General features: G+C 38.2%; 1 protein-coding gene and 1 long non-coding RNA gene across 19 annotated transcripts in view; both read left to right on the forward strand.

Moving 5' to 3' along the window:
- Positions 1-23,001, forward strand: part of FHIT (fragile histidine triad diadenosine triphosphatase) — a 1,383,460-nt gene that overhangs the window by 611,393 nt on the left and 749,066 nt on the right. For 16 of the 18 annotated variants that reach the window (XM_077858253.1, XM_077858255.1, XM_077858259.1 and 13 more), the window contains one exon: positions 10,749-10,868. In XM_077858253.1, the coding sequence (XP_077714379.1) occupies positions 10,749-10,868 (120 nt within the window). Of the gene's footprint in view, positions 1-5,854; positions 5,988-10,035; positions 10,166-10,748; positions 10,869-23,001 lie in introns of those variants that run through there. The other 2 variants (XM_077858270.1, XM_077858256.1) reach the window with 2 other exon arrangements.
- Positions 10,875-23,001, forward strand: part of LOC144289828 (uncharacterized) — a 266,351-nt gene continuing 254,224 nt past the window's right edge. Inside the window, exon 1 of the long non-coding RNA XR_013357804.1 lies at positions 10,875-11,005. This is a non-coding gene — a long non-coding RNA (uncharacterized LOC144289828). The remainder of the gene's footprint in view (positions 11,006-23,001) is intronic.

A 23,001-nucleotide genomic window follows, 5' to 3' on the forward strand; every position in this document is an offset into this window, starting at 1 on the left:
TCCATTTACATACCTTGATTGTTGTCCAAGTCCTCAATAAAATGTATTTGAGAGCCTGGCCAGGTGAAAATATGCTTCCTCAGTGAGATAATAAACCATCTTTCCTGGTAAGGTTGTTCTTGGGTTTCCTTATCCAGCAGCTTTTCTAGCTCATTTACATTTTTGGTTAACCTTTGAGTCCCTGGTTTTTAAATGAATTGGAATTGAAACGTATTTACCAGTTGGTAAAGGATCTGGAGTTATTTGCAATATGTTTCCTTCTGATGACTCTCAAAGAGAGCTAGTCATGCCTTCTAGGATTGGTCTAAGTTCCTGCCATTTGCTGAGTGGTTATAAAAATAGCATCTTATTTTTTAAGTAAATCTTATCATGCCCAGGCATAATGAAATAACACATTTATTTTTCAAGATAAAAGATAATTTTTTCATTCTTGTAACCAAAAAGATAGTATTTCTTTTTTACTGTGCCTGGCTTCTTGGGTGCATAGGATATGTCTCTTTTCATGGCAGATTGTTTTAGTTAGAATAGTCATTCCCAAGATGCCTGCATGGCTCAGCAGTTGAGTGTCTGCCTTTGGCCCAGGGCGTGATCCCGGAGTCCCAGGATCGAGTCCCATATCGGGCTTCCTACATGGAGCCTGCTTCTCCCTCCTCCTGTGTGTCTGCCTCTATCTCTGTGTGTGTCTCATGAATAAATAAAATCTTTAAAAAAAATAGAATCGTCATTTCCCCCTATATTATATTGCTAAGGAATAATAAATTTTTACTAGATATTTGGAGAATCAAAGAATACCCAGTGCTGACAAAGTTATGGGGAAATAGGCCTTTTGCCTTTATTACTTTTGAATATAACTTTTTATAAACCTTTTGTGAGAGATATTTATCAGTACATAGCAATAGCTTTGAAGGTTCAGTATCCTTTGAACGCACTGATTCTCAAATCTAGGAATTGAGCATAAAGAGATACATGTTACTATATGAAACACATTCCTCATAGTGTTGTCAGGAGGATTAAGTTTTTATATAGAAATCACTTGGAATGAAAATACTGAGTATGGTATTAGCTATTTCTACTTTGTCAGGTTCTACTTTTTTTTTTTTTTTAAGTGGAGCTTGAACTCATGACCCTGAGGTCAAGACTGAGCTGAGATCAAGAGTCAGTTGACTGGAGCATCCAGGTGGCTCAGTGGTTGAGCGTCTGCCTTCAGCTCAAGGCATGATCCCAGAGTCCTGGATCAAGTCCTAGATGGAGTCCCACATCTGCCTCCCTGCAGGAGCCTGCTTCTTCCTCTGCCTATGTCTCTGCCTCCCTCTGTGTGTCTCTAAGGAATAAATAAATGAAATCCTAAAAATAAATAAATAAATAAATAAAAAATTATTAACTGACTGAGCCTCCCAGGGCCCTCACATGCTACTTTTTAACTGATGCTGCTCTACCCCTAGTGTGGAGAGGATAGTAGTCACCTAATGGTAGTGTAGTACCAAGTATATGGTTTTTACTTGCTTTTTAATTTAATAATTCTGTACTATTCATATGAAAGCACTTTTCTAAGCAACTCAGAAATATTATATGTTAGCTGGCAGTTGCCAAATTTTATTCAACAAATAATTGTTATTACTTTTTTAAAATTAAAGATCTTATTTATTTGAGAGAGAGCAAGAGAGTGAGAGCACAAGCAAGGGGAGGGGCAGAAGGAGGAGCAGGCTTCCCACTGAGCATAACAGACTGAACCACCCAGGAACCCCTGGCATTACTTTTTGACAGCATAAAATACCAACAATGATATCATGAGTAGTTTTGTAAAATACTTACTACATGCTTTACATGTGTCCTGGAGAAGAAGGTGCTGTTGTTATCCCATTTCACAGACTGACCCTAGAGCTGTGTTCTTAATTTCATTATCCCAGAGGTTCTGCTGGAGTCAGGCTAAGAAGGAGCTTAAGAATCTACTGTTTTAAAAAAGCTCCCATGACGATTTTAATTGGAACTAGTGCTCTAGGGAAGTGCTTCTCAAACTTTAATATGCCTACAACACAACTTGGAATCTTGTTTAAATACAACATACAGTTGGTTTTGGGAACTTGGGAATCTGCATTTCTAACATCTCTCAGGGGATGCACATCTTGTTTGTCTGCAGACCACATTTTGAGTAGACAGCCTATTACTTTCCTTAGGGAAATATGAAGACTTTAAATTTGTCCCAAAGAGGTCATTTGCTATAGGGAAAAGAGAAAAGAATCATGAAATGGGGTCCTTTGTTGTCTGTTGGGTAAGATTTTGCATCCTCACGGGCATGGTCTGATGGGTGCCTTTGCTAAAGTCCTGAGCTTCTCAAACTTGGGTGGTTGGGTTTTGAAGGGTCCTTCCATTTTCTTTCTTTTTTTTTTTTTAATTTATTTTTTTTAAAGATTTTATTTATTCATGAGAGAGAGAAAGGGAGAGAGAGAGAGAGAGGCAGAGGCAGAGACACAGGCAGAGGAAGAAGCAGGTTCCATTCAGGGAGCTCAACATGGGACTCGATCCTGAGTCTCCAGGATCACGCCCTGGGCTGAAGGCAGCAGTAAACTGCTGAGCCACCCCGGCTACCCCTAGGGTACTTCCATTTTCAAAAAGGAGTTTATAGTTTGTGTTCTCCATTTGATAAAATAATATGAATATAATAGACATAGGCATGTTATCTGGATCACCAGCTGACCATCCTACAAAAGTACTGACATGTACTTTTTAGCACCAAACAATTCTCTAATGTGACAGTTATTTTTAATTGAAAATGCTGAAAGTGGGGTCTCTGCAGTCCTAGATTCCCAAGTTTGGGAAATCCTTACAAATAGTTTGTACCTTCTACAAACATAATTGTCTAAAGGAGACCCTCTGAGGTTCACAGTGAATTTGAGTAAGCCAGTTGGCCTGCAACCTTACTCAGTATCTCTAAAATGAGGGGACTGGATCTAAGTGATCTTGGAGAGTCTTTTCTGTTCAAATTCTACAGTTGATTTTTCTTTTTGGGGACAAGAGTAGAAGCATATGGCAGTTATTTTAGTTGGACATTAGCATCACATTTGAAAGCAAACCAGGAAGAAACCTGATCTACCCTGAAGTGAGTGGTTGTCATCTCCTGTTGTTAATGGTTGGGAAACTTAACATTTTAGAGCATTTGCTTTTGTGCCCATTGAACCTTATTTCACTGTGAATTAGGTTGCCTATCTAGCCCTATCAGAAAATGACTGATCAAATCCACTGAGTCACAAAATTAAATGTGAATAGTCAATAGAGACCTTTGCATTACATCCTTTTCCTGTACTAAATTTTGGAGACAAAGTTCTAAAAATAACGTGATGCTACCAGCTGCTCTGAGTTCTAGAAGATAAAGAGGCAGAGACAGGTTGTAGAAGGCGAAAAGGTAAAGAAATGGCACAAATAACTTCTACAGCTGAAAAGATGGGAAATAGAAACTGGTTTAATACCTCAAAGGCACATATTTTTAGTTCAAGATAACAGATGTTATTATTAAAGAATAGAAATTGAAGAACTAGCTGAAAACATAAGACTTTGGGTGTTCATTAATATACTATTGTTTGTAAACAGTCACATGCAAAGCTCAGTCACTGTTTCTGGAGGCAGCCTTCTATTTCTGGCTTAGCTGAGGCTGCTAACAAGTCTAAGGAGACATCAACCCTAGACTGAGGTCCCTAACCCTGCACTTGGTTTTCTGGATGCCAGAAGCTGTCATCTCCATACTTATTAAGTAACAGAGATCCCAGGAGATGATTTTCCTCTGGACGTCAACAGAAGATTGGTACATCCAGCCGCCTTATTTGGTTAAAAAAAAAAAATCAGCAATTTTACTTTAACTTATAAAATAAAATTGCTTTTGGTCTTTTTCACATGGAAGGAGAGTATTTAACATTTATCTCAGCCTTACAGACAGTTGAGATCCTGGAGATGCAAGAATTTTCCCATCACACAATATTGGCTCTTAGCCTTTTCTCTACTTTTGTTCCTTTTATAGTTGCTGGAGTGTTTTTCTTCTCCATTGAAATGAAAACTTGAGGAAGCATGTCTGCTAGCAGCACAAATGATCAGAATTTTACCATGATTAAAGAGGAGACTGAATTGGATTTGGGCAAAGAGATAGAAAAATTTTATCATTTTTGTTAATATTTCATGTAACCTAATGAGATGTGCTTTACATATAGCATGATCCACTGTTTTCAGGTGAGATCTTTGAGGGTACAAATAAAACTGCAGCATATCAGTAACTAAATGAAATTATAATGCTAAATTATTTCAGTGCATCCAAAGGTGGACATGGGGAGAATGGGGAAGATATCTGAAAGTGACCTAAAGTGGTAAGAATATGCCAAGGGATTTAGAGATGGATCTGCTTTTATGATGGGGAAATTGAGCACGAGTTTAGACTGCAATAAGAATAATCTTTATTAAAAAAAAAAGAATAATCTCTATTGAAATGAAATAGGCTGTATAATTTTGATACCCAAAGGAAAAAATTGGATACCACTCAGGAGAAGGTAGGAAGGAGAAAAAAGTGAAAGAAAGAGAAGTTGGAAACAAAGGTGAAATAAGAATAATTGGCATAAATGGCTGAGAGTGAAACTAATCAGGACAAATTGTCCCAGGAATGGAAAACAAAATGCTGTATTATTTATAAAATACATTTAAAGGGACACAGTCTAATGATAAGGGGGTGAAAAAAAGTTATACTTGTCAATACAAACAAAAGGAAAAAGGAATGATAGCTCAAGGGAGTAAAAGGAGTAGGAGCATATGCACATATGCAATAGTACAGAAAGCAGGAATCGATGCCTTTTGACAGGGATTAAACATTTGCAGTTAGAAATCTAGCATCATCTTTTCAGAAGCATATGAAACCATATGACAGAGTAAGTAGAGAAAGAACAGATTTGGGTAATAGTTAATGAATTTGGTTTGCCATGTGTATAGAACTTCTCAACAAATGCAGAAGATATTGTTTTAGTGCATTAAACTACTTTAAAATCAGTCATCATTAAGAGAAAGATATCCCATATGTTTGGAAATGAAAAGACCTACTACAAAATAACCCTCAAGTGAAATAGAAAATGATAACAAGAATAGCAAAATTTTACCATTGAGTAGTAATAAAAGGACAAAAGGTCAACATTTGAGAGAGCTAGCTAATGGAATACTTTGAAGGCAATGTATAGCTTTTATTATATAGGGGAAGAATAGAAGGTCCGAAACCCCATAAGCTCAATGCTTGGCTCAAGTAACTAGAAAAAACTGTGACATAGAAAATCTGAAGAAGTAAGGAAGGAAAAAGAAGAAACAGTTTTATTGCAGAAAATAAGCAATAAATAGAAATAATAAAAGCAAAGAACTAGGAGAAAGAGGTTCTTTGAAGCTTAAGCTAGATATAATTCCAAGAAAACTGATAAGAATATACATTATGAATAGATACAAAATAGGTAAAAGAAATACTTATGGATTACATTATTAACCTGTTAAAGAATGTGAGTTTTTCACCAATAAAGATCAATTCGGGTGAAAGAAAGTGTTTTAGGCTAAATTTAGGCTAAAATTGATGCAAGGAAAAAAATGTAATCAGTAACTATTAAATAAATTGTAATGCTTATCAAAACAATCCTCCCTGTGATATAAAAATAGGCCTAGACAGTTTGACAAGTAGTTCTATTTAAATCTCAAGGAACAGAAAATCTTTGTTTATAAAACTTCTTAGAGAACAAAGAAAAGTCAACCTACAAGTTTGATTATTTTTTCTTAATTTTATTTTTTTTTTATTTGACAGAGTGAGAGAGCACAAGCAGGAGGAGCAGCAGAGGTAGAGGGAGAAGCAGACTCCCCACTGAGCAGGGAGCCCCATGAGGGGCTCAATCCCAGGACTCTGGGAGCATGACCTAAGAGGAAAGCAGATGCTTAACCAACTGAGCCACCCAAGCACCCCTTGAATTTTTTTAAACAAAAACTAGGTAAAAAAATATTAGCTAACTTATGACATTAAAAAACACTAAGAATTCAAATCTAGCAGTGTATGAGAAATAATTGTGACTAAGTTTAATTTTTCATAAGTGAAAGGATGTTTCAGCATTTAAAAAAATGTTACTGTAACTTATCCCATAAATGGCAAAGAACAAGAGACATTGTATGATCAAGGACAAAAAAACATTTAATAAAACTAATTTTTTTCTTTTTTAACGGAATCAGCCTTAGCAGACTTAATATACATATTTTTTTAGCTTGATAAAGCCTTTATACTAAGCACCTGTGGCAGATATCATTCTTTGTGGAACAGAGGTTTAAACTCATTCCTTTAATGGTTGAGAACAAGACAAGGATGCCTGCATTACTTCTACCTTTTAGCATATTGCCAGATATCTGCCCAATGCAGCAAGATAGACCAACAAAAGTAGAAACATTGAAATAAGAGAGATAATTGTCATTATTTCTAAGTAAAATCATTTATATAGAAAACCAAAGAGAGTCAGCAGAAACTATTAGTAGCAGTACAAGGTTTCAGCTAAGTTGCCAGCATGTAAGAGCAAAATATAAAAATCAATAGCTTTCCTCTGTATTGGGAATAACCAATTATAAACTGTGATGATGATAAGATACCATTTATAATAGTGACATAAACTAAAAGCTATCTAGGAATAAATCTAAGAAAGAATTCATAAAACATATAAGGGAAATTTAAAACCCTATTACAAGAGTTTTATTATGGTATTATAGGACATAAATGCAGCATTCATAAATGGATTGATTGAATATTGTGAAGGTGTTGTAGTTCCTCCATTAAAATTTAAATTCAGCGTAATTCCAATCAACATCTGAGGAATAATTTTTTTCAAGGGGCAGAGTTGAATTGAAAATTTATATGGCCGAATAAAAAAGGATCCTCTTTTTATAAGGCATTAACAAGGCATTGCCAACAGGAGTTGGCAAACTACAGCCCAGAAGCCAAGTCCAGGCTGTCACCTGTTCTTATGAATAAAGTTTTATTGGGACACAGCCATATCCATTTATTATGTATTGTCTTTGACTGCTTTTATAGTGCTGTAACAGGATTGAGTGGTTACAACAGGCAGTGTGGCTGGCTGAATCTGGCCTTTCAGAGAAAAAAATTGGCACTCCTGTTCTTCAGCATCTGGCATAGAATCAGAATATCATAAGTATAGACTCATTCCTTTATACATAAGGGGATTCGGTGTAATTATTCCCAGCAATTGGTGCTAGGAAAATTATTTCACAAAAGTTAAAAAAAAAAAAGGCATTTCATCCCATAAGCAAATTTCCAAGTGGATTGAGTACCTAACTATTAAAAATAAAGCTATGAAGCTGATAGACAAACATTTAACAATATATTTTTGTAACCTCTTGGTAGAGAAGGATTTGTTACATAAGACTCACAGCATAAACCATAAAAAGAAAATTGAATATATCAGAAAATGCTTTTTGTCTAACGGATCATATAGGAAAACTAACAGATGGTGAAAATGTAATTGTCATGTTTAAAAGACCAAGATCAATATTTAAATATACAAAGTACTCTGGAAAATCAGAAAATAGAAGGGAGGAAACCCATACAAAAGAGGGCAAAGTATGAATTGGCAATACAAGAAAGAGAAATATGCACACATACATGTCACTTTGGAGACAGAAAAATTAAGGGATTCCATTTTGTCTATCATACCAGTAAAAGCTAGGAAATCTGATAATCCCAAGTGCTGGCAAGGATGTGAGAAAATAGAAATCTGCACCTATTGCTTCTGGGAATTACAGTCCCAGAGCGCAAACTGGTGCATTTATTTTAGAACATTCAGATATTAAAATCAAATAATGGGACTCTAGATACTCAGGGTAATATATGTAAGGTGGTCATCACAGTGGTATCTGTGGTACAAGATGGGAGACCAGCTAATTCTTCAGCACTAGAGGGACAGGTAAGGAAAATTATAGTGTAATACAGTGAGAGGGAATAAGCAGTGGGAAGGAATGCATTACATCTACTTATAGCAGCATGAACGAGTCTCTGAAACAGTGTTGAGGAAAAAAAAGGGAAAATGATATTTAAAGCATGATGCAATTTATACACAAATTTTAAAACCATGCAAGAGCCCTCTGTATTTTTGACATGGAAAATATTTATAAAAGTGCAATTAAAGGGCAGCCCGGGTGGCTCAGCAGTTTAGTGCTGCCCTCAGCCCGGGGCATGATCCTGAAGGCCTCGGATCGAGTCCCACGTTGGGACTGCATGGAGCCTGCTTCTCCCTCTGCTTGGGTCTCTGCCCCCCCCGCCCCGTGTGTGTGTGTGTGTGTGTGTGTGTGTGTGTGTGTCTAATGAATGAATAAATAAAATATTTTAATGCAATTAAAATGATAATATGTTAATTATGAAAAAGTGAAGCTTTGTGGTGGGAAGAATGTGGCTGGGTGTAGAGGATGAAGGAAGTAATGGTAAGAAAAATGAAAACCAGATGAAGAGCCTTTCATGGGTCCATAATAGGAGCTTATGAACTCGAGCCTGTGTTTAAGTCCATTCTCTACCATCATCCTTGAGAGGAAACACATTCCGGGCACATTACTCCTTCCAGCATTGTTAGATCCAGGTTCTCACATAATGTTATCAGGGTTGGGTCTATCTGGGCTCTGCCAGCATCAGTTTTGGCTCTGGATGTCAGGCAGACACTCTTTAGTGTAACCTCTAGTTGTTCCAGTTCACGTTAAAATTGGCAATTCAGCAAGAAGAAAGTTCTTTCCCTATAGTGTCAGCAGTAATGCTCTCATGGGTCTCCTTTCTTTCAGTGGCTCATTTTTTGTCCTGTGTCCGCTCCTGAACCGGTCATGTGACAGAAGCCTAAGGATGCCTGGATCACTTTCCTGTCCCTAGAATCAGGGATGGGAATAGTCCCACAAATAGAATATAGTGGGATAACCCAAAGAAAACTCAGGGTGGTATGGCCAGACATACAGCAAGTAGATACTGGGCAGGCAAAAACAAAATAAAGAAAAAAAAAAAAAAAAGCCGAAAAAACCAAACAAACGAAAATAACCAAGAACTGCAGTGGAATTGAATCAATGCTGTTTGCAGAATGACTGAAATGAAATGCCATGTTTATTCTAAAAAAAAAACAAGGGGAAATGAGTAAAGGTTAACTCTAAATATCTGAAGCACTGCCACTTGCATGCTCCTTGTTTTATATGGCCCCAAGGCATTAATTCATGAGAAATAAATAGACATGGTAGGAAGGGCAGCTATGTAATTGGCCAGAATTGTCTTAGAAGCATTGGGTAGTACATGTCCCACCAGTAGGTCTACTCAAGCATAGGCTAGCCAGCTAGTTGGCAAGGATTCTGTAGGGAAGAACCTAAGGATTGAGAGAATAGTTGGGTTTGATCACGATTCTGAATCATCTGGACAGCTTATTCAAACATAGATTGCTTGGCGCTTCTCCCAGAGTTTCTGGTTTGGTAGGTCCAGAGTAGAACTTCATAATTTGCGTTTCTAATTAGTCCCCAGGCGATGCTGGTGTTGCTGGTTCAGGAAACACACCTCGAGAACCACTGGGTTAGAGGAGTTTCAAAATCCTTACTGGCCTTTCATGAACTAGTTGTAAATGTTTTGAAAACCAGTATTTGTAGCATTGAGGGAAATCCTCCATTTTATGGCTCTGTCCATGAAATGTGTTAGGTTCTGGCCATGTGGGTACTTTTGAGGACAGTAGGTGACATTTGCTTGGCTCTCTGTATCTTTTGAGTCATTGAGAAAATTAGGATCATTAAACAGTTGCACATTTATTATTATGCTTTATAAAATTGTCATCCATTTTCTGACATCCTTTTTGTCATCTTCTGTTTTTCCATGGGTTGATCTATTTTCACAGTTTTACAGTGGGGTGGTTTCTAAATTAGAAAAATGAATGGTTTTCCAAGGAGGGTGTGTCTTATTCAGAAAGTAACTTTGCCAGGTATAAGCATCTGACTGTTGGAAAATCATTACCTCATACCCCAGGTGCCAAGTGCCAAATACTGCTTCAGCTACTTCTCCACCCCCATGGCTTTCCCCAAAAGAAAGGATCTGGAACATTTTACATGCCTTCCTGCCTCCTGGCTCTGCATCACCAGGAGTTGTACTCATTCTTGAACTCTGGTTTGCCTTTTCTTTTTCTCATTTTTTTCCCCTTTAATTTTGGAATTTTTGCTATAATAGTTCTCTCAGAGTGCTTATGTTTTTGTATTTGTAGGCAAGGTCAATTGGTGTTTGTACTTTTTCTGAATTGCTTTTATATAAATAGAAAGCCATTTGAGAAAAGCATTTAAGAATTAAATGGTTTATAGTCCATGGCTAACAATTAAAAAATTTCAGCTTAGCAAAGATGATGAGATGAATGGGTAAAAATAACCTGACAGGTAGGACTTAGTGGATTTGGGTTAAGGTGACAACTTGAATCTCAGAGGGATTTAAGAAGACTGTTTTGTTGTCCATGTGTAAGCTTTTGCATAAAAACAAGCCGATCAAGGCAGTACCAGGTAGGGAGAAGAGAGCACGTTTTAGGAGGACTTACCCAGCATCCATCTTAGTGGATGTTAAATGGGGTAACAGGTTCAATGACATCTTCTTTGCAACTAAGAATCTGTAGTCATGGAATCTGCTCTCTTTAAAGTTGTATACACCCTGAGTTTCTCATCTGAACTTGATACAATCTCATTTCCTCAATTATTTTCTCTTTCAGGCTTCAACCGTGAGGAAATGTCGTTCAGATTTGGCCAACACCTCATCAAGCCCTCTGTGGTTTTTCTCAAAACAGAACTGTCCTTTGCTCTTGTGAACAGGAAACCTGTGGTACCAGGACGTATCCTTTTTTTTCAAAGAGAGGAAAAATGAAAAGCCTCTGAACTTAACAGACCACAGGAATGCAGCACAGGGGTCCAATGTCCATCCTCAAGGGTAAATAAGGAATCCACCTTTCTCCCCCTTTGGAGAAACCAGGTAAGATGTTGCATTTATTCTGAATCCAGTTGGTGGCACCAGTAATATGCTTGATCAATGTTGCAGAACTTCTGAAAAGAGTTGCTTAGCAACCGTGGCTTTGGAGGTGAATTTTTACTTGACCTTTTCACTATCATAGCTGTGTAAATAAATAGGTCCTTCTAAAGTGGGCCCAATGAATATCATGAGTGCTTTGTTTTCAGTTATCAATTGTGAATATTAATAGTAAGATAGAGATTGGGCGGCACTTTCATGTTATAGAAGTAGGGTATTACCTGACGATTTGAGACTGACTGGGTGTCTTTACCGCTTAGAGGTCCGTCAAGCAAATTTATACACCTAAACATACTTATAAAACAGTCGTTTTCCTTTTAGGATCTGACATAGCATTTTTATTTTCTTGGAGAACATCACAACTTCTAGATCATGGTCTGGTGTCATTGGTGGTAGAGTTGTTTTATTTCTCTCTGACCACTGAGTTGTAGTCTTTCCTCCTATTGACTTCAGTGGAAGGTTTATTCTGTGCTGTGGGAGCAGCAGGAATTGGTGAAATGTTCTGGAGTTATTTTTATGTTGCTGAAAGTATCACTCGTGACTTGTGCATATGACTTTTGTACTGACTCTTCAGATTTTTTTTCTCTTTTCTCTCTAATTTACTATGCAGAGAGCAACAAAGTATAAGATTTCATATTTTAAGATAATATGTATTAATACAAGATAATAAGTATTTTCTAAACTATGACATAATTTTACTTTGAAATAAATGTTTCTGTAATTCTGAATCTATAAAATGTCAAGATTTTTTCCAGAGTAAGTTATCTATAACATATAAGTATTTTATATGTTATCTCTAATGTTTGTCTGTCTGTCTGTCTATCTATCTATCTATCTATCTATCTATCTATCTATCTTCCCCCCTCATGGGGATTTTCAAGGTGTTTGAGAACTTTAGGAAAAATCTTCTTTCTTGGCCTTGTAACTGTTGCACATTGAAAAAACATACTGAAAAGAAAATATACACCAAAAGATAATTGTGATTTTTATGAGAGATGCCCAAATTCATTGAATTTAATTTTAACTAAATAAATTTTGTAAATTTATAGAAGTAATGATCACAGCAGTACACTAATAAATGATATGTGAATGACTACTTGATATTTAACTCTTCTTTTAAATATATAAGCATAGTCTAAATTATAAGTACTCAATATTAGGAAATATTCCTCCATCGAAGTAAAAATAAAAACTAGAATGTTTCTGGAAGGTCCTCTAAAAGAGAACAATTTTAATATTGTATACCAATTTTATATTGAATTCTTCTAAGAGACTCTGAAGTTCTTAAAATAACAGAAGCATTTTATTTTTTCATTTGATTTTGCTGCAAGTTTGTGTCTTTTTCCTCTGAGGAATTTTTTTTTTTTTTCATAAAGAAAATGTTTGAGAATTCTGGAGTCGAAAGAATATAGTTGAAATGCCATAGGTATCTGTTTGAGTGCCAGCTTTAGTTGACTTCTAGCTTCTATCAGAGGGGACCTGGGATGAAAATGTGATTTTAGATGAACATGTTTTAACACCTTGGCCTGGAAAAATGTGAGCTTGCAGCGTTGTATTGCCTTTTTAATGGTTAATAATGGAATGAATTTAACTTTGAGTTTTGTTTTGTTTTTACTTATATATTGATAGTAAGAAACCTGACTTTTCATGGTCTTTTTAACCCATTTGCCATATGTGATATGAGACCTGGATCATATGCATGTTGGTACTTAAGAATAGTTGTGGGGTCTGCTTCTAGAGAAATGCCTATACTGAACAGTGAGCAGTGAGTGACTGATGACGAGTTCTGTTCCAGATGGCTCTGGAATTGCCATTTTGGAAATGGGTCCTGGTCAGTTCTCATATCTTTGAGTAAATGCCAGGGACAAGGGGTATATTGTATTCAAATGAACAAACCTGAGTTTGTTTGGAAGGTAGCTAGAAGGAGCCAACCCTTTCTGGGGATGAAAGAACCAGGACGTTTTTATAATCTGTATACTCTGTGAGGCTATTTCGTACCTGCAGGGTTTAAAGGGGTCTCAGGGCCAGTAGATAATGTTTTCAGACAATCCTTTTATATGTTGGCTTTGTGAGATATATATAAATACAATATAAATATCCTATATATGTTATTTATTTATTTTAAATTTTACTTTACATTTGTGATGTAAAGTTGGGTGGTAACTGTGAGAAGAATCTTAATGCGTTACTTGTTTGCCTGTAGGAAGCGATACTCTTTCGTCTTGTGATTTGGGAATTGAAGCCGTGGCTAGCTCTGTCCTCTAACATTTCATAAAATAAACGGTGAGGTGTCTGCAGCGGCCTTTAATCTTCCTCCGGTGTTCTCTTCTGTCTGCCTTAGATGAGTCCCTTGGCCTGCAGCTCCTTGCACCCTTCCTGCTCCTGGGTTTCACTCTGACCCCCACCTCATTCTAGACCTCCGCTCCCATCCTCTCTTCCTCCTTCCTGTTTCCTTGCAAACAGACCACTAATGAATATAATGGATTTTTTTTTTTTTTTTTTTTTAGGACAAAGTCCAAACTCCTTAGCATAGTTTTAAAGGATTTTCATTCCCTTGACTCAGCCTTGCTCCTTTCCAACCATTTCCTGAAGACACATTGCATTTCCCCACCCACCCTACCTACCCTTCATCCTGCCTGTCTCTTCACGGTGAGATCCTTACCATCCTTTTCCAGTTCAGCTAAAATGTTTTGATACCTGCTGTGCCCTCTAAGGAAGAAAACCGCCCTTTCTGTGACCTTTGGTTCCTTATTTGCATGTTGATTCCTGTAGCGGTTTATTGCTGAGCTCCTACTCTGTTCCAGGCACGGGGCCAAACACTTAACCAGTCGGCCTCGAGTCAGAACTCTGTGCACTCTTGTCTGTCTCTGTGCTGAGTCCTTAGTTCCTGGAAAGGGATGGGGCAGGACCTGCCCATGCACATCTTTCTTTCCCTCAGCCTCCAAAGTACTATCTTGAGTAAATTTAAAGTCAAACTATGAACATTAGGAGCATATGGATCATTTCAATTGAGGTGGGCAATGAGGGTGCATGAAAATCCTGCCTTCTCAGTATTCCCAAATCCCAGCCGGATTTGTTCCCATTTTATTCCAGATTTTTTTTACTATCCTATTCAAACTGAAGTTTTTAAACTTGCCCTTCCTGCTTTGTCAGTTGCAATCTTGTTTACATTTCTGTGCTTCAAGTATACAGAATTAAGCCTCAAACCTCAAAGTGCTGAATGAACGGATGGCAGATGGGGGAAGATTCTTTTTTCTTTTTCTTTCTTTTTTCTTTTCTTGTCTTTTCTTGTCTTTTCTTTTCTTTCTTTCTTTCTTTCTTTCTCTCTCTCTCTCTCTCTCCTTCCTTCCTTCCTTCCTTCCTTCCTTTCTTTCCTTTCTTTCCTTTCTTTCTTTCCTTTCTTTTTTCATGTTGATTTTCAGTATACCAGTCTGTATCTTAAGGGCAGTATATTGCCATCTTTATGTGAACAGGAAAATTTTATTTTGTATTTTTGGTGATTTCTTTTTAAAAAACGTATTCAGGTGGCCTTTGGGGAATGTGCCATTCATGAAACTTGTAAATGTCATCTTTGAACTTGTGTGCTCTCTAACATTTTGCTCCCTCTCCCCAACCCCTTTTTTCTTACGACTTTGCTCACTGACTTTTTCATACCTTTCAGAGGAGGAAAAGAACTGTCAGATCAGGGGCCAAAGATAAGCTTTTGAAGCAAGACTATTTGCTGCATTCTCAAAAGACCCACTTCAATCCCTCCTTGTCCCCACCTAAAGCAAATACTTCTGTTTGTTGCAAACAGCATTTAAAGCTGATTGAATAGGCTTTGGCCTCTGTGGTGCAACACTCTAGAAGGGTATGTCAGGATGTCTTTAATCCATTAATTTCTTGTTACTGGAAAATGCTTTTCAGAGTGTCTTGGTGAGAGAATAGAAGAATTTTGGAGATTGCATCTTCAGAATTCTGCAGTGAACGTTTTATTCATGTACCTCAGAGCAGTCCAGCTATTGTTCATGGCTTAAATAAATTCAAACCCGTATAGTTAATACTTCTCCACACCCCATTCCCTTGCATTGTGCTATGTCTACCTCCCATCTCGAGCATGAAAAATGAATTTGAGCATTAGTGGAATCCATTTAGGGACTGGGGCTTTTATTGGAAATAAAATTATTCATTTGTTATGTCCTGTTGTTTTCAGCAGACTGTGTATTGATCTTTGGATTACTATTCAGAATGGCATAAGGAGCTCTAACATAAGGGGAACATGGCAACATTTGCAAACGGGTTGAATGCGGCATGGAATGACAGAGATAAACCTGGCTCGCTGGCCATACTATATTATACAAATCATTTGTCAACAGTTTGTTGAATCGGTTATTTAAAAAAGCAGACTTTTCCAAACAGGAGCATCACGCACCGAATGTTATCAAGTCTAAACAGTGTTAGGATGAGGTGTTGAGGACAGCCTTATAAAGTGTGTTCGTGAGGAATTAGATCATGTAACCTGAAAGATATTTCTGCTAAATGTTTGGCACAATGGAAATTGTACTCTAAGGTCCCACTTTTATAGATAAAAAAGAATACTCTGGAAAATGCCTTTTAATATACAGTTTTACCTTTCCCAACAAGCAAGTTTTCTGTTTTTAGACCATTGCCATGTTGAGTACTCCTGAAGTGAATGAACAAATAATAAAAATAGCCTCGTTACTTAACAGTGCTTCTTACGGAATGGATGCTATAGATAAAAATGCCCTTTTAGTTCTTCCATAAAAATCAGAAATATTTGTCATTTCCTGAGTAGGTTGTAATCTTGTGAATTTCTTTAATTGTTCAGGAAACTGCAGTTATTAGCGATCTGATGATCTTTCATTTCTCAAAAGAGTTTCTTTTTAAACCTTCCTGTGCAAATAAAATGAGCACAAGCACTATTTTAATATCCTTATTACTAAAGATAGTTTTTTTTTCTTAAAATTTCCCTAAGCGTGTTTTTCCCCTGCCTGCCTGTTGTATATCAGCTAGCTTAAAATACTCTGGGAGAGATGTTCAAGGACAATGTTGCTGTCCTTTGTCCTGAGCTACAGTGGGGTGAGTTGGTTTTCTTATGGTCCTATTTCTTTTCACTTTATTTGGCAGGTTATTGTGTTCGAGTTGTGTATGTAGCAGGGATTGTTCAGTTGGAGCATTCTTTACCCAGTTTCTATGGTAAAGGATTCCACATAAATGTTTGCCTACCCTTGGCTTAGTAGCTAGGAACGGTTTTTGATGGCATTGGTCAGCAGGAACAAAAGAAGCTCTTGGATGCTTTTATCATTCACTAAGTTGACTGACCTCTTTTTCCAGTGTCTAGAACCTGCTAGAGATGATCCTGGCAACTCCCATTGCAAGACAAACCTTGTGTGACCCTCATCCGTCTTGGCTTGTCATCTGAGGAATTACTGCATGGAGAGCAAATACGTTTTATCTCAAATGCCTCTTCTTCAGTTGGTAGTGAGCTCACAGCATTAAGGAGGATTCTGAGGCCACATGCAGGGGTCAGTGGGCAGTAACTATCACGGGTACCAGAGGAGAAAGAGGAGCCCTCTTTGCCAAACTCTTCCTCTACCAGGTTTATTTTTTGTTCCTGGAGCTGAGGTTGGCATCTTTGTTTTTATTGTAGACAGAATGATGGATGGTTGGCACCTGACACTGAAGGAATTAATAGATGCTTTGTATGTGTGCAGAGAACATTTGAAATTGGATGGAGAAAAACATGCGGATTTTATAGACTTTGTCCTGACCCATTCAAATAAAGGTGACTCACCCATGAAATAGTATGCGTAAAGCATGTGTATATTGGTTTCTAGACCTCATCCTGGCCTCTTCCTACTGTCCACGCTCTCTCCCTGGCTCCTTGCAGACTGCTGGCTGATGAGGATATGCATGTGGTGGCCTTGTGATTCCCTCAGCTCCTGATCTTAACTACTGAGTTCTGGTTGATTTTCCTTGACCTTGACCTCTTCTTCATAATAGGATTTACCTTTGAGCTTCAGGCCGTGCTGTGAGTGAAAGAGATGGGCCGGTCTGACCATGGTTATGCATTAAAGGAGGGAAATATAAAATACAACTGGCTCTTTGAGTAGAGCTTTTAGAAAGTTCCTGCATTCTCTCAGAATTGCACAAAGCCTTTAGAATCTCTTTCACAACAGGAAAAAGCTATCTTTACAATCTGCCTTTCTATAGAATATATAAATCTGTTGATGTGTGAGTGTGGAGAAGGACAGTTAGGGGTTCTCTCTCTCTCCAGCTGTAGCAAATGGTAAAATTATATGTATTAAAATAATGTGTGGAATATTCCTCATATAAGTTGCAAAAAGGAATATCCAGCAACATGGCAAGCCATTCCCCGTTTCTATTTATTTCTGTGTGAAACTTTCCTCAGGTAATTTTAAATTGTCATGGTTAACAACTGCTGAACTCTGTTCATTATATTCTGAGCATATTTTTGACCTGTTTCCCATGCAAGTCATCAGATTGTAAGGAATAGGGAGAGGCTGGTCATGGTGTTGCCAGCCTTGCACTTGTAACAGAACATAATTAGAAGTAATGAATGAAATAATACATCATTATTCATAAGAAATGTCATGTAATTAACTTAAATAATGCAAAATATATTCTAATTTCCATTTGGAATGAAAATAGATTTGTTAGAACATCAGTAGGCAGTTAATGTTTATCCTATATTTTCATACACATATCAAAGCTGTTAAAATCTATTGAATGAATAAACATGGATTTTCTACAACACAATAAGTCAAGATGGCTTTCTTTTGCTAATAGTCTTATGTATATTCCTCATTTATTATATATATATATACACACACAGATATATGTATATATAGTTTGTATATATGTTCAGTTTTTAGAATTAGCATAATTTATATTTATTGCAAATTAATGATCTAATTTATTTACTTAGCTTCCATTTCTTTTCTCAAACTAATTGACTGAAAAAAATAACTATAAATTTGCAAATAGCTCTTGGGCACAAATTCTAAATGGGCCTTATCCTAAGAATGCTGTGCAATACTAGTTTTGTGTTCTAAATTATTTTCCTGGGATTTCTGATGCAGGCTTTCAGTGTGCTTTAGGAGTCTTGGTTTGGCTTAGATGTACCCACAACTGAGGCTCAGGATGTGGGTGGATATGTCTTAGGCAGAGGAGTTATTTTTATATGCAAACAATTAGTATGACACATGGCACTGACCAATGTCAGAGTAGTTCCTGGAAGCTCTCTGCTGTGTCAGACATCGACCTATTAATTTCTGCATCATGGAGAGGTCTCGAGAGCCTCAGGGGAGGAGGCAAAGAGGAAGGAGCAGCACTTGAGGGCAGTACATACAGAAGCATTTCGATAGTTTAACAACAGGAACAGACGTGCCAGTGGACATCTCAGTGACAGCCCTGGTTGTAGACAGATGAAGATTGAAAGGAGAAAGCCTTGGGCACAAACCTGGTGTTTGTCCTTCAATACCATTGAGTCCAGCGGGATAATAGATTCACCAATGAATGAAAAACAACAGAATTCTTTGTTTCAAATGATCACCTTCCCTACATGAACTGGTAGCTGTCTCCCAACAGTTTAGGGGAAAGCTTAGCTGTGGCAAGAGACTGAGGCAGTGTTTGTTTCTGTCTTTGTTATGTGTGTGTTTTTGTGCAGTGGGGGTGAAGAACATACAGATGCACAGCTTATTAATAGCTTTTGTTAAGAATATTTTGGAAATTAATTAAATTTAAATAATATTTTAGCTTGAGTAAAGTATTGTTGGTGTCACTACTTTGTTTTGTCCCTGTTGACCAGTGAGCCATGGAAATGGGAAGGTTGAATCTCAGGCCAAAGCTGGTCCTACTTCATGGGAGTCAGGACTTCTTCACCCAGGACTTTTGATCCTCATTCCATCATTCTTTCCACCCATCTACTGCCATCCTGTGAGCAGCAAACCTTTTTGTATCGTTGCTTGGGTATTCTGAGGAGTTACTTTCCCCAGTCTTAAACCTTTCCTATTACCCCTACTTTCTAGAGCTATATTGCTGTAAATGTAGACTCTGCCATTTATATCTCTCACTGACATTTTGGTGGCTCCAATGTTTAGGTGTAATTATCGTTGTCATTTAAGAAAAGGACTAACCGGGATCCCTGGGTGGCGCAGCGGTTTGGCGCCTGCATTTGGCCCAGGGCGCGATCCTGGAGACCCGGGATCGAGTCCCACGTCGGGCTCTCGGTGCATGGAGCCTGCTTCTCCCTCTGCCTGGGTCTCTGCCTCTCTCTCTCTCTCTCTGTGTGACTGTCATAAATAAATAAAAATTAAAAAAAAATAAATAAAAAAATAAAAAGAAAAGGACTAACCTTGGTGATTTCTGAGAATGGAAAAGGCTTCAGCCTGACTCTGTTGGTGTAGGGGACCAGGCAGTTTAGCTTGTCTAGCAGTGTAATTTGCTCCTAGGGAAAATGAGTCCAGGAGGAGCTAAATTCATCCAGCTCTCTAATTTTTCTGTTTTCTAATAGGTTTTGAAATGGCTGTAGTTATCAAGAGATCTTTTCATCTTTAAGATTTATTTCCAGTTCAACAGTTTTGTTGGAACTAAGAATTATCTGTTGAGTGCTAATACTTTAACAGTAAACCACGATCCCTTTCCATTCACCAAAGATGATTGCTTTAAAATTTGTTAAATAAGATATGTCATGATAAAATAAATCAACAGAAATTACATTAAAATCTTTAGCGTGTTTCTCATGCAGATGTATAGGACATTAGCTAGTATTTTCCACTGTTTGGAGACCAAACGACCCCTAGAAGCTTTTTCTTGTGTAGTTATATCCTCAGTAAGGTCATTGAAATTCAGAAGTAGAACAGACACTCAATGGGACTTTTCACATTGCCATAGAATACGAGCAACTGGGTCCAAACAGAAAGGCTCATGATATTCCTGGAAAACTACCTATATATGAGAGGGACCCATACTCACTTTACTAACAGGCAGCAGCAGAACCAGACCCACCATGTTGAACCATATTTCCATGCTCCTAGACTTTCTAAGAGAAGAATTGGTGAGGGGAAAGATATAGCCAGTTGGAATGAAGAATTCAAATAGACTCTTTTCCTCCTCCTTTCTGGAGTGATTCTTCCTACTGCTCCTGAAAGACATGAGCTGGAAGCCCTGAGCTGCATGATTTCAACAAAAGGATGCTGCCATCTTGTTCCCTGCCTGGTTGCTAAGCTGTGGAACCTGCCAGCTATCCAGGCACTGCTATCAGGTGGGACAGGCACAGTATAGGCTCCTGAGGAGAGCTTCCTATTTACTCTATAGAATTTGGGACTGTACATAAGCACAAACCAGTGCCTCCTCTCATTTGCTTTTGAATGGGGTGAGGATGGGAAGAGGCTTCTTGAAGTGGCCTGTAGTAGCAGGGCAAAAGGGGATTAAGGACCAATGTTCCTAGGAAGAAGATGGGAACAATTTTTCTACCACATCTAAGTTTTTTGTAGCCGTTGGAGGAAACATATAAGCAATTCAGCACATCCCTTGGTCCTGCACAGAACCATGAGTGTCAAAGTAGTGGGGAGGTGCCATGGAGCTGGTCAGGGTAGACATTGGTATAACTGAGGCACTGGCCTATCCAAAATGTGATTGGGTCATATACCACTATCAGAGTTATGAAGGGATTCATGGCTATTCTTTTGTGAATGGACCCTCAGAAGCAGATAGAGTGAGGGCAGAACTTGAATACATTTCCAGAGAAAAAGCATGTCCATCGACTTTGAACTATGCCAAGACTGACATATTTGCAGTAGCTCCCAGCAGATGGACCTGGAGCTAGACCAGAGACACCAGCCTTTCCTGCTGCCAGACAACTGGTTACCTAAGACCACTCTACCTCTAAAACCAGAGTAGCTCAGCCCCAGAATAGAAAAGAAGTTGGAAGAGAGCTCTAAGTGGTCAAGGTTGCATCTTAAGCCTATGCTTTGGTAGGACATGAAATTTTGATCTGAGACCAGAGAGAGACTTCTAATTATCAAAAATGATGCAAAGTTACGGATCTTGTCAAAGATGTTGGCAAGGGGCTGGGAAGGATTCTATACAGCATAACTGAAAAAGCAATAGCAAAGAATATGAGCACAGCATGTCTTTGCTCCCACTGAGTTGGGATTCTTCACTGTTTACACAAGTAAAGTGATGATAGAAATCCTAAAAAAAAAAAAAAAGGGATTTGTCACTTAATACCATGTTAGATAGCAGTATGTGATTTGTTGATTGCCTCAATTCCTAGGAACAGAATCTTGAGTATAGTAGATGATTGAGAAATATTTATGGGGAAAAAATTAGTTTGTTTCAAAATTTAGTTTGTTGTTTAGATAAAAGAACATTCACTTATTCAACAGATATGTCTGATGGGATGGGTAGAGAATCTTCAAAGTAGCCTGTAGTAGCCACTGAAGGCCTACTATGTGCCAAGTTCTATTTGTCCTCTTTTTCAATTCTAATCATAATATGGCACACTCTTGAGTTGAAAAAGTACCAACCTAAGGGTTGAATGCTATTGGACTTTTTTGCATGACAGCAATCATAGTGATCCTGTTAAACATGTTGAGTACATGTCATATCTCTGCTTCTGTTGCCTTAGTGGCTTCCTGTCTGTCTGTAACTAAAGCCAAAGTGATCACAATGATCTACACAATTCTTACCTAACCTCTTCTATCTGTCCGCCACCGCCAACCATTACTCGCTTATTTCATCTACGCAACATCCCTCAGTGATTTGAATGGTGATCCTCAAAAGGTATGTCTGTCTTAATCTCTAAAACCGGTGAATATTACCTTACTTGGGAAAGACCCTTTGCAGATGATACTAAGAATCTTGAAATGAGATCATCCTCAGGGTGGACCATAAATCCAGTTGCAAGTGTCCTTATAAGATTGATGCAGGGGGCAGCGGGGCTATTACACAGCACAGAGGAAACATTAATGTGACCAGGGAGGCAGAGGTGAGAGTGGTGTGGTCACAAATCAAGGAATGTTGGCAGCCATCAGAAACTGGGAGAGGAAATGAACAGGTTCTCCCCCAGAGCCTCCTGAGAGGGAGTGCAGAACACCTTGCTTTCAGACTTCTGATGCTCAAAACGGGCAGAGGGTCAATGTCTGTTGTTTTAAGCTACCAGTTTGTGGTAATGTGTTACAGCAGCCACAGGAGACTGATACACTTTCCACACTCACTCTGCTCCTACCACACTTACTTCCTTGTTGTTCATAGAACATTCTTTTTTTTTTTTTTTTTTTTTAAGATTTTATTTATTTAGGGGATCCCTGAGTGGCTCGGCTGTTTGGAGCCTGCCTTTGGCCCAGGGCACGATCCTGGAGCCCTGGGATTGAGTCCCACATGGGCTCCCAGCATGGAGCCTGCTTCTCCCTCTGCCTGTGTCTCTGCTTCTCTCTCTCTCTATGTCTATCATGAATATATAAATAAATCTTAAAAATAATTTTATTTATTCGTGAGAGACACACAGAGAGGCAGAGACACAGGCATAGAGAGAAGCAGGTTCCATGCAGGGAGCCTGATGTGGGACCTGATCCCCAATCCCTAGGATCATGCCCTGGGCGGAAGGCGGGCACCAAACCGTGGAGCCACCCAGGGATCCTATCATAGAACATTCTAAGCACCTCCTGCCTTGCAGCTCTTGAACCAGCTCTTCTTCTTGGGATGTTTTTCCCCCTGCTTTGTGTTTGCCGTGCTCTTTCATCTCTTTCAGACCTTTATTCAAGTTGTATGCAAACCTCCCCTAGTCAGGATGGTCTTCCCTTTGCTCTTTATTGAAGATTGCAGCACCTCTCTGCTTTATTTTTCTTTGTAGCATTAATATTGTAACTTACTGTATAACTTATTATTGATGTCTTGAGCTGACTGGAAGTGTGAGA

This window comes from Canis aureus, chromosome 19 (genome assembly GCF_053574225.1).
Source record: "Canis aureus isolate CA01 chromosome 19, VMU_Caureus_v.1.0, whole genome shotgun sequence".
In the NCBI taxonomy this organism is placed as follows: domain Eukaryota; kingdom Metazoa; phylum Chordata; class Mammalia; order Carnivora; family Canidae; genus Canis; species Canis aureus.